Source organism: Triticum aestivum, chromosome 3D, assembly GCF_018294505.1.
Source record: "Triticum aestivum cultivar Chinese Spring chromosome 3D, IWGSC CS RefSeq v2.1, whole genome shotgun sequence".
NCBI classification, from domain to species: Eukaryota; Viridiplantae; Streptophyta; class Magnoliopsida; order Poales; family Poaceae; genus Triticum; species Triticum aestivum.
This window is the reverse complement of record NC_057802.1, coordinates 114,873,511-114,885,575: the sequence shown is the minus strand read 5'-3', so window position 1 is coordinate 114,885,575 and position 12,065 is coordinate 114,873,511. Positions and strand designations below refer to the sequence as shown.

General features: G+C 42.7%; 1 protein-coding gene across 5 annotated transcripts; it reads right to left on the bottom strand.

The window, feature by feature from the left end:
• Positions 1-3,587: 3,587 nt before the first annotated feature.
• LOC123077762 (probable tRNA N6-adenosine threonylcarbamoyltransferase, mitochondrial) lies at positions 3,588-11,841 on the bottom strand. Of its 5 annotated transcripts, none has more exons than XM_044500082.1 (15): positions 11,700-11,841; positions 11,363-11,440; positions 10,718-11,009; positions 10,564-10,608; positions 10,364-10,438; positions 10,187-10,283; positions 7,653-7,743; positions 7,016-7,065; positions 6,455-6,645; positions 6,255-6,340; positions 5,370-5,448; positions 5,212-5,295; positions 5,016-5,130; positions 4,611-4,699; positions 3,588-3,980 (listed from the first exon to the last, which is right to left on the bottom strand). In XM_044500082.1, exons 3-15 carry the CDS (start codon positions 10,967-10,969, stop codon positions 3,855-3,857), a joined length of 1,380 nt encoding a protein of 459 aa, XP_044356017.1. In that variant the 5' UTR covers positions 10,970-11,009; positions 11,363-11,440; positions 11,700-11,841; the 3' UTR covers positions 3,588-3,854. The 5 variants fall into 5 exon arrangements, with proteins under 5 accessions (XP_044356017.1, XP_044356019.1, XP_044356018.1 ...); XM_044500084.1 differs by having other exon boundaries at positions 10,718-11,005; XM_044500083.1 differs by lacking the exon at positions 11,700-11,841 and adding an exon at positions 11,515-11,670.
• Positions 11,842-12,065: the final 224 nt, after the last annotated feature.

The following is a 12,065-nucleotide window of genomic DNA, read 5'->3' as shown; positions in this document are numbered from 1 at the left end:
ACTCGAGTGGTAGGTTTGATGGCATGCTGATGCGGCTTGGTCTGTGCTATGCTGGCCGTTTACGTATACATCAATCGAGTAAATCGACTAGTTTAATGGTGGATAGCTGGATATGCATGTCTGCGGTTCAGGTTCGAGTGCTATCGTGCACAACCGATCGCCATGTCTGTCACGCACGCAGAGGTACACCACACACCCCAAAAGTGCGCTTCTTGTGATGTAAAAGGCAACTTTGGAAGTTGGAAGAGGAAGTCCGCAACAACTTTGAAGGCGATCCACAGAGAACTTATACGAGGAAACAAACTCTCTATCTGGTGTGGCAGCTGCGAGTCTTGGGAAAAGTGAAGCTCTCCCATGTTATGGAGTTCTCGTAGGAAGACACATACCTCTAATACCCCAATGTCCGATATGCAAGAGAGGGTTGAAAGATACCCAACACCACTTGCCCGCGGGCGATGAAGGTTTGAACGCAGCATAGTTTGAATGAAGTGATTCAGAAGGCTGTTACTAAAGATCGATTGGGTTCTGTTACGATGGACGTTCTCATGAGATAAAATGCCCAGGCTGGAGATTTACCACAGGCAGGATTGATCATTACGGTCGCTTGGTACATTTGGTGGCAACGTCACCAGTGCGTCAAGGGTGTGCCCATCCAGACCCCGGAATGAACTGCTACATTGATCAAGGCTATCGCCACTAATTTTGTCTGAGCTTGTACTCCAAACCAGCCGGTTAGAAAGAAGAATCATGTGTGCAAGAAGCCAGCGACAGGAGTGGTGAAAAATCAACTTAGATGCATCATTTTATGATGATACTCCGACGGGAGCTGGTGGTGCTATTGCGAGGACGAGCATGGTGACTTTATAGCAGCTTCAACATGGTACCTGCCTCATATCAGTGATGTGGATTCAGCAGAGATTATTGTTACTCGGAACAAACTGTTGTTGGGTGCAGATGAGTGTTTATCGAGTCTTTTTTTTTTGCGGGAAAAACTTCCGATGTATTCATCAACTATTAAGGTAGTACAAAGAACACTAGAAGTAAAAATTACATCCAGGTCCGTGGACCACCTAGCGACGACTACAATCACTGAAGCGAGCCGAAGGCGCGACGCTGTCATCGCCCCTCCGTCACCGGAGTCGGGCAGACCTTGTTGTAGTAGACAGTCGAGAAGTGGTCGTGTTAAGGCCCCACAGGACCACAATAACAGAACAGCAACCGCCCCCGATGAATAGATGCGTAGATCAGAAGAATTCAACCCATAAACACACAATCATCGAGTCTGATAGCACCTTTGCGATTGAAGCAGTTGTTGAAGATGAAGCATACCTGGGACACGAGCTTCCAATTACCATGGAATGCAAACATTTCGTTCGAATTTGCTACTACGTCGTTTGATCACTACTTTACAGAGGCCAATGAAGTAGCTAATGGCCTTGCTAAAAACTGTTCTAATGGCAGTAGCCCCGGTTTCACGGGTTTCGATACCCCAGCAATGTGCAAGAACATCTTCGAAAACGTCTGATATGACTTCACCTGAAAGTGCACACTTATTCTCGTCATGGAAGAATAGATTCCAGATAAAAAGTATACTAGCAGATAGTATTAGATCATTAGGCCTTTGGGATTCACCCGTCTCTGATTTTATTTCTCCATTGCTTGTAAACGACTTAGCCATCATCCCGCAAGAAAAAAACGACTTAGCCATTATATACGATGAATAAAGTCTGGTAATTATCAAAAATATACATATGGGGAAACAAACGTATGTACAAGTTCCACGTTGTTCGACTCATGTCCACGGTAGCCGGTAGGTACGCTCAATCAGTCCCGTAGGTTGGCGAGCGCCGCACGCGATCGCTCGAGGCGGCGTCCACGTAGCCCCAGCCTCGCCGGCGACCACGTAGCCGTAGCTAGGTACGCTCTGGGCAGCATGGCGCGCCGCCCGCCCGGGCCCCACCCAGAATCGCCGCGCTGGGGCCGGCACGTAGGCGCTAGCCGCTAGACAGAGGTAGCTCTCCGGCACGGCCGGTCGTCCGGTCAAGGTGGGCCGGGCTGTCCCCGCAAAAGAGAAGGGCGGGCCCGGCGCAGACAGCGTCCCTTTCTCCCGGCCGGTGTGGTGTGGTCCGATCCCGATCGACGCGTGACAGGGCCGGCGGGGCCGCCGGTCGCTGTCGGCGCGTCGGGTCGCCGGAGCCGATCGCGACGGGCGCCGGCCTCCCGCCGCTGAACGCGCCGGGACGGGCGTGCATGTGGTGCAAGTACAGCAACTTGCTCGTAGGAGTAGCTAGTATCATATGCCCTCCCTTTCGCATGATCACAGTCGTGCACTGCTCGCCGACGTCGATCGATGATCTTCTGCAGCCGGCCCGTTCTTTCCTTTCCGGCCAACTAAGCTCGAGATCTTTATGGAGCGGTCGGATCCGATGCGATTTTGACCTCAACCACACTGTGCAGGAAATTGACCCAAAAGAAGAAGAAAAATCTACACTTCATAGCAGTACTAGCATACTGCACGGAGTGTTTTTTTTCGAGAAACTTTCAATCTATTCATATTTAATCACAATAGTACAAGCAACAACAGAGATAATAAAAATTACAACCATGTTCATGGATCATCTAGCGACGACTATAACAATGAAGCGAGAAATTTCCGAGTTATTTACATTACACGGCGGTATCTCCCGTGCGTGCTCGACTGGACTGGCAGTTGCTTGGACCGATCGTGTAAAGAGGACCTCATAATGAGCGGTCAAACTTATTCCTTTTGCTCGTTGGCCGTGGCTATGTTGATACATACGTGTAGTGCGGACGTGTGGTAGGGAATCTACGGGAGTCTTATTCTGGACAGGGACTTTTGTTTGCTTGACAGGCGATCCATCGCCGAGAGATTTGGCTCCTCTTAAATTCGTTACCTCATGGTGATGGTGACTGGGGACTCCATTCAATTCCATTCAGTGCAAAATCGTTCTCTGCACTTCGGAGCACGCATAGTTAGGTGGAGGCTTCAAGTAGGTCACTACGAACTGGGCAACGGCGATTCTCAAAAAAAGAAAAAAGCAACGGCTTGTATATGTGCGCTGATTAAAACGGAATATGAAATTTTATGAAAAGTAGATATTGCTTGTATAGATGTTGGACTTCGCATACTTCATTGACTTGTACTTTACAGATGAAATTTGCACACCCGAGTTTAACTCATAGACTTCGACACATGTGCTCTGCATTTTTCTAGATTTATTACTCCTAGCTTTTCAACCATGTTAATATTTATACGGGAATTTCGCTCCTGATGGCGAGCATCTTCATACATATGATGTTTATATGTAATAGTGTTCCGGGGATTTGCAATAAGCAAACAAGAAAGGGGGTCCAATTCACGCAGGAATGGCTCATAGTCACTTGCACGGTAACTAGATAACTGTAGCGGGAACAGTAGAATCAACAACTGTTAAACATGCAACAGTAAAAGAGTGAAGACGTGGACACATCCCCATCCGTCAAAGAGGAGCGAGACCAGCCATTAGATAACTGAACATTTCTCGAGTCTTGATTCTTCAAAGAACAGCTCGAGATAGCAAGCGATCTCACAAGGAATACATCTCACATGTATAAATATGATATGGATTCAAATATCAAGTCACGGAGCGGTAAACATCTTGTATATAAACAGGGCTGGTTTATTGCTTCTCAGATGTACAAGGAACAAATGAACAGCTAATCAGCTCAAGCCTTTGAAGCTAATTACTGCAATGACAAATAAAGGGGAGCAGGGCTACCCAGGTAATGGTCCCAAAACTGGATGATGTGGAACTCAATGGCAGCAAGCAGCCAAGATCGATGGTCTGACCGAACTAGTTGCGAGAGCTCTTCGTCATGGATGTAAGTGATGGATGGATCCTAGCTGTTCTCAATGATCGTGAAACACTTCTTCCTTCTGAATATTCTTCACCAAGAGGCCATCTTGGACGCAACTCATACTGTAGCAGACAATAAAATGATCAGGGGGATACTAGCGAAACAGACAGAATAAAACCTCTAACTTCTGCATCAGATTTTAAATACTCAGTTCAGGACACTTCTCAGTGCAAGACGATTCCTACCATTCCAGTAAAGGAAACAAGAAAGCTGGGTGCCCATAGTCCCTGAATTAAATGACCATGCTTCAAAAATCATGCCAAATTCACTTATTTGTTTTCCTAAGAGCTAGTTTATCAACACCATTCCAAGTTTCAAACGAAGTTCAAGAATTCGACATATTCTATTTGGATCTTCAAACTTTAACGGTGATGGGATCACCATTGGTGTCATATTTACAATCTTCATTGACATACCAAATCTTTTTATCCAAATAACTATTTAGCTTTAAGAAGGAGCTGATCATATGTCTAAATTAACAAGATGACCAAATAATATGATGTAAAACCCCCGGAGAACTTAATATGAAAAACAAAGTAAGACAACTAAAAAATACATAATGGAGCTCCCTATAGTGCAATTTAATCAGTTACTTTGCACACTTATTTTATAAAGTTATCTGTTATTAGTTTTCGAACTCATCCAGTATGGAGTTGATTTTATCAACTCTGCATACTGCTTGGTTAGATTACCTGCATATCATCAGGCTCATCAGCGGGAGGTGGATCTTCAAATCTACCGGCAAGAAAGTGCTCGATTCCAGTCCAAGCAATCATGACACCTATGCAAATAAAGGAACATATCATATACTACTAGTTCTTTTCTTTCTTTCTTTTTGCGGGAGATATACTACTAGTTCTAAAAGAACATATCTGATAGTTGTCATAATTACGGGAAGAAAGTTTGCAATAACGGTCAGGATAATTCATTCACATGCTTCAAAATGAAAAGGGAGTACAGCCTAGGTTCTAGACGTAAAAACCAAGAACTATGCTGAGTTGCATCAAAGTTGATTTTGAATATTAGATGCTTTTACTGGCAGTGTGAATGAATATTAGTATATTACTAATTACACCTCATAACAACAAACTCATTACCATTGTCAGTACAAAGACTTGGGGGAGGGGATACAAGCTGTAGGCCATTCTTCTCAGCAATATGATTCAAGCGCGCCCTAACATACTGGTTCGATGCAACACCACCTGAAACAACCTTTAATAATTGAATCGGTTAACACACTGAATGAATTAAGGAAAGCAATTGAATTTAACAGCAACAGGATATCTGGATTACAAAGTGTTTAATAGAAGGCTCCATCTTCAATGCCCATTCAACTGCTCGCTGGCATCTATCCTCCAAATGTAGAACAGCTATCCGCTGCACAAGTTAAAGCTATCAGAAACTTATCAGAGTCCTCATGGACAATGAGTACAATATCCATGATACTGAACCTGGAAAGAGGCAGCAATGTTTGCCCTTAGTTGTCTGTCTTCTTCTGTTGCAGATGAAATGGGGATATCATCTGTGCACCTACAATGGTGTGAAAACAGAAGCACAGTTAATTAATAATCACAGCACAGCCGCGCACCTACCCTGCTTCAAATATGCAAATTCTTCCTTCAGCAATAAATACATTAAGGCATTTTGTACCCTCATTTATTTAAAACAAAATGATTTTGATTACTTCTTAGCCTACATCATATGTAGTCACGTCAAAGATATTCCATTTACCAAGGCATAATCTATTAAAAAAAATAAGGTGTCAAACTGACAACTGCTTGAAAGATGTACGATGATTTCCATAACAAAATATTCAACAATGTTTTAAGCATCAGTTGCATCGCTCTACCAACCAGCATTGTTCTTGTTATTTGGTCCAAAAGAATCCTACCACATCTGTACGGTATTATTCACACAAAAAGATTTCCAAATTCCAATAATCTGTAAACTTTGCTTAGCAAACATGTCTGCCGCAGATCATTATACATTGTGTATAGTGTATGAATACTCTCTAAAAAATGAACTTTAGTGTTTGACATTGAGTTACTGAATGATAGGTTCTGCACAAGTTTCAAGTTACTATTTACTACATGAAAAAAATAAAAATAAGAGTAAATTCTTAAGAATATGTGTATACTACTGAGATTTCCAAATGAAGTTATGTTTGTCAACCTGGGGTGTGGGGTCAAAGAGAATGAATTCCGAGGATGAATAAACAAGGAACAAACAGCATGCTAAATGGCAAAGGTTCTATAAAAGACACCAGCAGGTGTGTTTATCTTATGATGAAGAAGATGAAATAAACAGTGCAACTAATAGGAATGGCATATTCATACAGATTTCTGGATTCAATGGCCAATCGAACTTGAGTCTTGAGACCAGCATAAGAGAAATTGCAATCTTTGTGTTGTCGCATTGGAACCTGGAGGTAAATGAAAAAAAGGCAAGTAACAATATCATGTCAAACTAAGATTAAAGTTAGTAAATACAATTTAGCTCCACAGCACTTGTGGAAAAAGTACAGCCGCAAACTTACTCTGAAATTAATAGAATTTGGATCACCTTCTAGGGCAAGCTCTTCAAGAGCAGGACCACCACCTTTCCGTATATCAAGACCCAGCCATCTTGCTGACTTGTCATATGCCTCGCCAATTGCATCATCTATTGTAGTCCCCAGTTGAACATACTCACCAAGATTCTGAGCAAGAACAAGAAGATTGTGTCCACCTGAACATATTAACTAGTTAGCAAACACAAGTGTGCCAGTGTTAGTATCAAAATTAGCATATCTGGCAGATTAAGACATACTATCATGCATGAACTTAGGCCGATTTAGTTTTGCATTAAATTACTTCAAATAAAAAAGTCTCAAAATTTATTGTATGGAAATGTCATTTTGTATGAGTGGAAATATATATGACATTTCAATACTTGCAATAAGGCACAACATAATAGGTGGCAGGCAGGAAAAGAATGAACACACATCTTCTGTGGCCTTATTGCTATTGTAATTTACAACTGTAAGCTTCTAGGGAATCACAGAGAATTAAGCTAGATCATGATATAGAATGCTGAGACTAACGTAATTTGCATATACCTGAAATTAGAAGAGCCAAAAATGGGTAATCAAGGTCCTTGTTCACTAGCCTGATAAGGACCAAACCACATTAATCCATGATTCAGAGAATGCGTCATTAGAAGTATGGGGAGGCACGTATGCTTATCTTTTTTACATTTATAGAGTGAGGCCTCCATCATAAATATGTTTAACATATTTGAAGTAATCAAACAACGAATTTCACATCTTAAGTTCACAAGAAGGTATGCTGGTAACAGATATGACATGGCAAAAGAGCTTCTAGACATAAATTATTTCCTACTGAAAGTCAAATTGTAGCTTTCATAGAGTAGAATTTAATTCAATCTTTGGAGGTCATATCACTAAAAATAGTTCAATTTTCAGTTTTCGCAGCTTGTGCTAGACCTAGTTCAGTGTTTCGGTAAGTCCGTAGCTATTGTAAGGGGAAAACATACTGTAGGACATGCAAGTAGTTTGTAAAAGAAGATCCACGCAAACAAACACTTTTCGGATCTGGTTTAAAAAGTTACATTAAAACACCTAATTTTGTGTCCTCGAACAAAAACAAAATCATATACAACTTATTCTGTGTGATGTTGAACTCATCATATAACTTGTGCATCATTTAAAGAGATGTCAGACGTCCAATGATTACCTGGAAACTAATGCATGTGCCTCCATATGGTGAACTCCAACAATAGGCAAGTGAAATACTTTTGCTATTTTCCGAGCTTTGTGAACACCAACTGCAATTTACAGAGATCTTCGTTAGTCATTACACTCACATAAAAAATATCAGAAAAAAGGAAATTTCATTTACAAGATTTAACCAAAGTCTTGCATTCACATAAACAATAGAAAAAATAATAAAATGATTTATCTCCAATGTCAAGAGTGTCCCACGTAAAATAGAAGATATAGTGGTCTACTCAGCATGGTTCGAAAAAAGGAAAACATGACCAATTCTGATTGAGTGGGTAAGTTAAGCATATATATATAGGTAACAGGAAGAAGTCCAATTGTCGTTCCTCAACTCTATACAAAATAAGTTTGGTCCCTCAAGTATCCAAAACCATCTTGAATTGGTTCCCCTTTGCCCTACCCAAAGCGGTTTTGACGATGATTTGGCACTGTTTCGCCGACGTGATAGCCCATTCAGCACAAGAGACTGGGGAAAATGAGGGGTGGGAGACAAGAAAAATCAAAAATAGAAGATCGTTTGGAAACCTTAGTTAATATACAAATAAAAAAACAGGGGAAATATTAATTGTTTTACAAATATTGTTTGAAAAAATAGAAAAAACAAGGAGAATCAGAAAAAAAACAGGAATATTCAGTTACCGAAAATTTGAGAATTATGTGGAAAATAAATGTAGAAAACGGAATGCTTTTGAAATCTGTCAAAAACACAGGGTTTTTCCAGAACATTGATGAATGATATGCTTTTTAAAAAATTCTAAAATATTTAATAAACTTTCAGGAATATTCATTTTTTTTCTGAATTTTCTTGTTCTTCCTTCTTTTTGCTGAAGGGATTTTAAGGTCTGTGAAACCACAGTCAAGTCATCGTAAAACCGCTTTCAGTGTAGCAAGGGATCAAATCTAAACGGGTTTGACATTTGAGGGGCAAACTTATCCGGTGTAGAGTTCAGGAACCAAATTTATACTTTGTGTCGGTGTAGTGAACATTGGGTGTTCATACCCCTGACTACGTGCAGATAGTTGTAGCCTCCCTGCCGGGAAGGGCTTGGCAGAGGATGGATCCACTCTAAAAGACCCAAGACATGGTAGACAGATACTGTGAAGAAGACCTCGAGGCAGGTCATCGAGAAGATCATTTCAAGTGCAAGACTCAGGCTGCCGGGAAGCAACCTTTCCGGCAAGGTATCCTCCATGTAGCCGGCAAGCTCAAGCTTCCTCCACCACTTCGCCGCACCTACCTGTCAGGACTTTGCCAGCAGGTGGCGGGTGCGCAGGCGGTTAGGTAGAGCTTGTCGGGGCACGTGGCGATCCGCCGCCTGAAGATTACTTTTATTGACACCCGTCCAAGAGCGTGTCGCAGTAATAACAGGTACCTGGGCTGACGGTACAGGTGGAGCGGAGCTCCCTTGCCGGCATTCATCCCAGCGTGACACCTAACAGCGCATTTAATGCGCTTGTCCTATACCGTCAGTGTTAGGTATGATAGCACTGTAGCCACTATTTACCCCTGTAATGACCGTTTTGCCACTGTGGTAACCCCTTTCGTCTATAAAAGGAGGGCCATGGCAACCTTTACAAGGGTCGGAACCCTGTTATTTGCAGTAGCTTAGCAGCACCACCCGAGCATCTTGCCGACAAGGTTGCACTCTCTGTAAACGCAGGGCTCAAACACTCATAAATCCACCAAAGCAGGAGTAGGGTTTTACGCATACTGCGACCCGAACCTGCGTAAAACGCTCGTGTGCTGTGTGGTTGTTGCTGCTCTTTGTGTGCTGCGTGCCCATGCCGAACGTAAAGGGGTTTTCCAACCCCATAGATTGTCGTACGCCGACACTTTGGAAAGCTGAGGGACTAAAAATGTACCTTCTCCTATCTAATATGTCAGTTCAGTACGTGATAATTCAAACAGCTACTATGAACCGGTTTTGCAGATGACTATGTCTACACGTAAGAAGGAATTACTAGAAAAACAAAAGGGCCGACATGCTAGTGGTAAAAATGCACTACACCTAAAGGCTAAAACTTTTGCTTAAGTACCATAGAGAAAGATAATGAAGATCACATGTGACAGGTGAAGCTTAAGTCAGCCCTCAGACAGGGTAATACATATGGAACATGGAATCCAGACACACAACCATTATCCATCCTAGAAATCTGGCACACTGCAAGCTATATGACAACATTTCACACAGCATGGACACTTCAAGAGAGTCAGCACTAAATTCTCCAAAACAGTTCTCTAAGTGAATAATAAGATTCTTTGGTCTTATCGAATTTAACTCATTTGAACCATTGTCACCACACCTAAAACCTAATTGATAAAAGTATCCTATGTGCAAACTTACAAAATAATTTTATTTTTTTGCAGGATAAAAGTTGAATTTGGTAACTAACGAACAGGCATTCCCTTATTTTAGTAGCATGCAATGGTAAAAATCAGTAGTTAATATTTATTTTAATCAAGATTAGAATAGCAAAAACAGGAACCTCTAAGGCATAGACTAAGTCCTGGTCCAATGGTCACGGCCACAGCAGAAAGATCACTCTCTGAAACATTTGCGTCATCAAGTGCTTTCTGAACAACCTGCCAGACAAAGATGTATAAGAAAGTTAACAGAAACGTAGATAACTTAAAGTCATCCATCTTCTTAAAGGAATACGAACCTGATCAATTGCAAGAGCATGAGCTTCTTCGGCCATCTTAGGAGCAACACCGCCCCATTTTACAAGCAAATCTGACTTCCAGATACATAACAGTACAATCAGCAACGTGTAAAGGATACTACATTTGCCAAAATTTCCTGACCACACTATATAGACACGAAACAACTAGAGAGAATGTGAACTGAGATGCATATCCTTACTTGGGAAGCAATCGCTTGGCTAAGGATCTCCCCATCACCTCTGACCTGCAACCGACCAAGCATCATAGAGCAAGGCACTAGGCATAAAATCGTAGAAGGTTCGACATATATAAGTGACTGGACGGAAAGGGTGCAGCGAATGAGCCATGCGTACCACGGCGGCGGCAGTGTCGTCACAACTGGTCTCGATGCCGAGCATGAGGAGGTCCCGGCGGGCGGGGATAGCCGCGGAGGCCATGGTGACGAGGGAGCGGGGAGTAGGAGGGGATGATAGGGAAGAAGCAGAAGCAAGGAAGCTGCGGAGAAGAGGATGGTGAGAGCGGAAGGATTTTAGTGGGGTTCCGAGGAGGAATGCAGTGGCCCGTGAAACCGGCAATGATAAGGTTGGGAGAAGGGTGGACACCATTTTCCCAGGCTCCGTTCTAGTGGGTGACCCTGCAGCCTGGCTGGGAGCACAATCAAATTACATTAACCATGTTCAATGTCCATACACATAGAAAATAATCCTCACTATCCATACACATAGCAAATATTCAATTCAGCACTGACAAGTGACAACCAAGGTCATCATGGATACAAGCATATATGACACAGCCGCATAAATTGGCTTTTTCTCTCATTGTCCATCTACAATGCAAAAGTGAAACACAAGAAAGAAATAACTTCAAGATGACAGATGCAAAACTGAACTGTGTTCATCTTTGAAGCACGCATACACAAGCATTCACACAATCAGCATCCACACAATGACACGATTACTAGTGGTTCCTCCAAATAGATCAACATATATTGTTCATACCTGAGGAGAAAGTCACCAAAGAGGGAGCTGATGTCCGTCCTGGTCGCCGGCTTGCCGTTCCTGATTGTGCCCTTGGCGCTGCAGGTCAGAGAGAAATCAGTCAGAGACAAGAATCGGAGCAGGGAGGGAGAGGGACCAGAGAAAGCTTTCACGGCGCGGCGGAAGGACTCCTCGCCCGTCTCCTCCCCAGAACCGTGCCCCCGTCACTCGCTGTCGTCACTCGCTGTCCTTCCGCCGCGGTTAGAGAGAGGACAGGCAGCACAGTCCGCCCGCCGCCCCGGCTTGAGAGAAATAGAAAAGGGAAGACTGACTAGAGATGGGGAGGAAAGGGAACCACCTGCTTCACGCGCGCCGCCGCCGCCGCCGCCGCCTTTTTTCTTTATTTCTTTTTTTCAGGGGAAGTACGAGATAGGGAAAATTTGGGGGGAAGGTGGCCGAGCGGGAACGAGGGCAGCGAGCGCATGGGTGGTCGCCAGTCGTCCGGCCCATTTTTGCGGATAGATGTAGAGAGAGTTTTTTTTTAAGGTGAAAATGCACCAGAAATCTTTGAAGTAAAAACATTTGAAAGTTAAAAGTAAAATTATTGAAGGCTGCAAGGTACTCCTTCCTTTCCGAAAAAAGGATGTGTCTAGCTTACATCTAGATGCGTCTTAGTTATTGACATCTAAATGACTCAACAAAAAATAAAAAGGAAAAAAACCTA

Bases quoted from the DNA above. Each gene is read 5' to 3' on its own strand.
- LOC123077762 (XM_044500082.1), bottom strand. From the start codon at position 10,969: ATGGTGTCCACCCTTCTCCCAACCTTATCATTGCCGGTTTCACGGGCC. The intron at 10,609-10,717 runs GTACGCATGGCT...GGTCGGTTGCAG, and splicing joins ACGACACTGCCGCCGCCGTG to GTCAGAGGTGATGGGGAGAT. The intron at 6,646-7,015 runs GTATATGCAAAT...TAATATGTTCAG, and splicing joins TTTGGCTCTTCTAATTTCAG to GTGGACACAATCTTCTTGTT.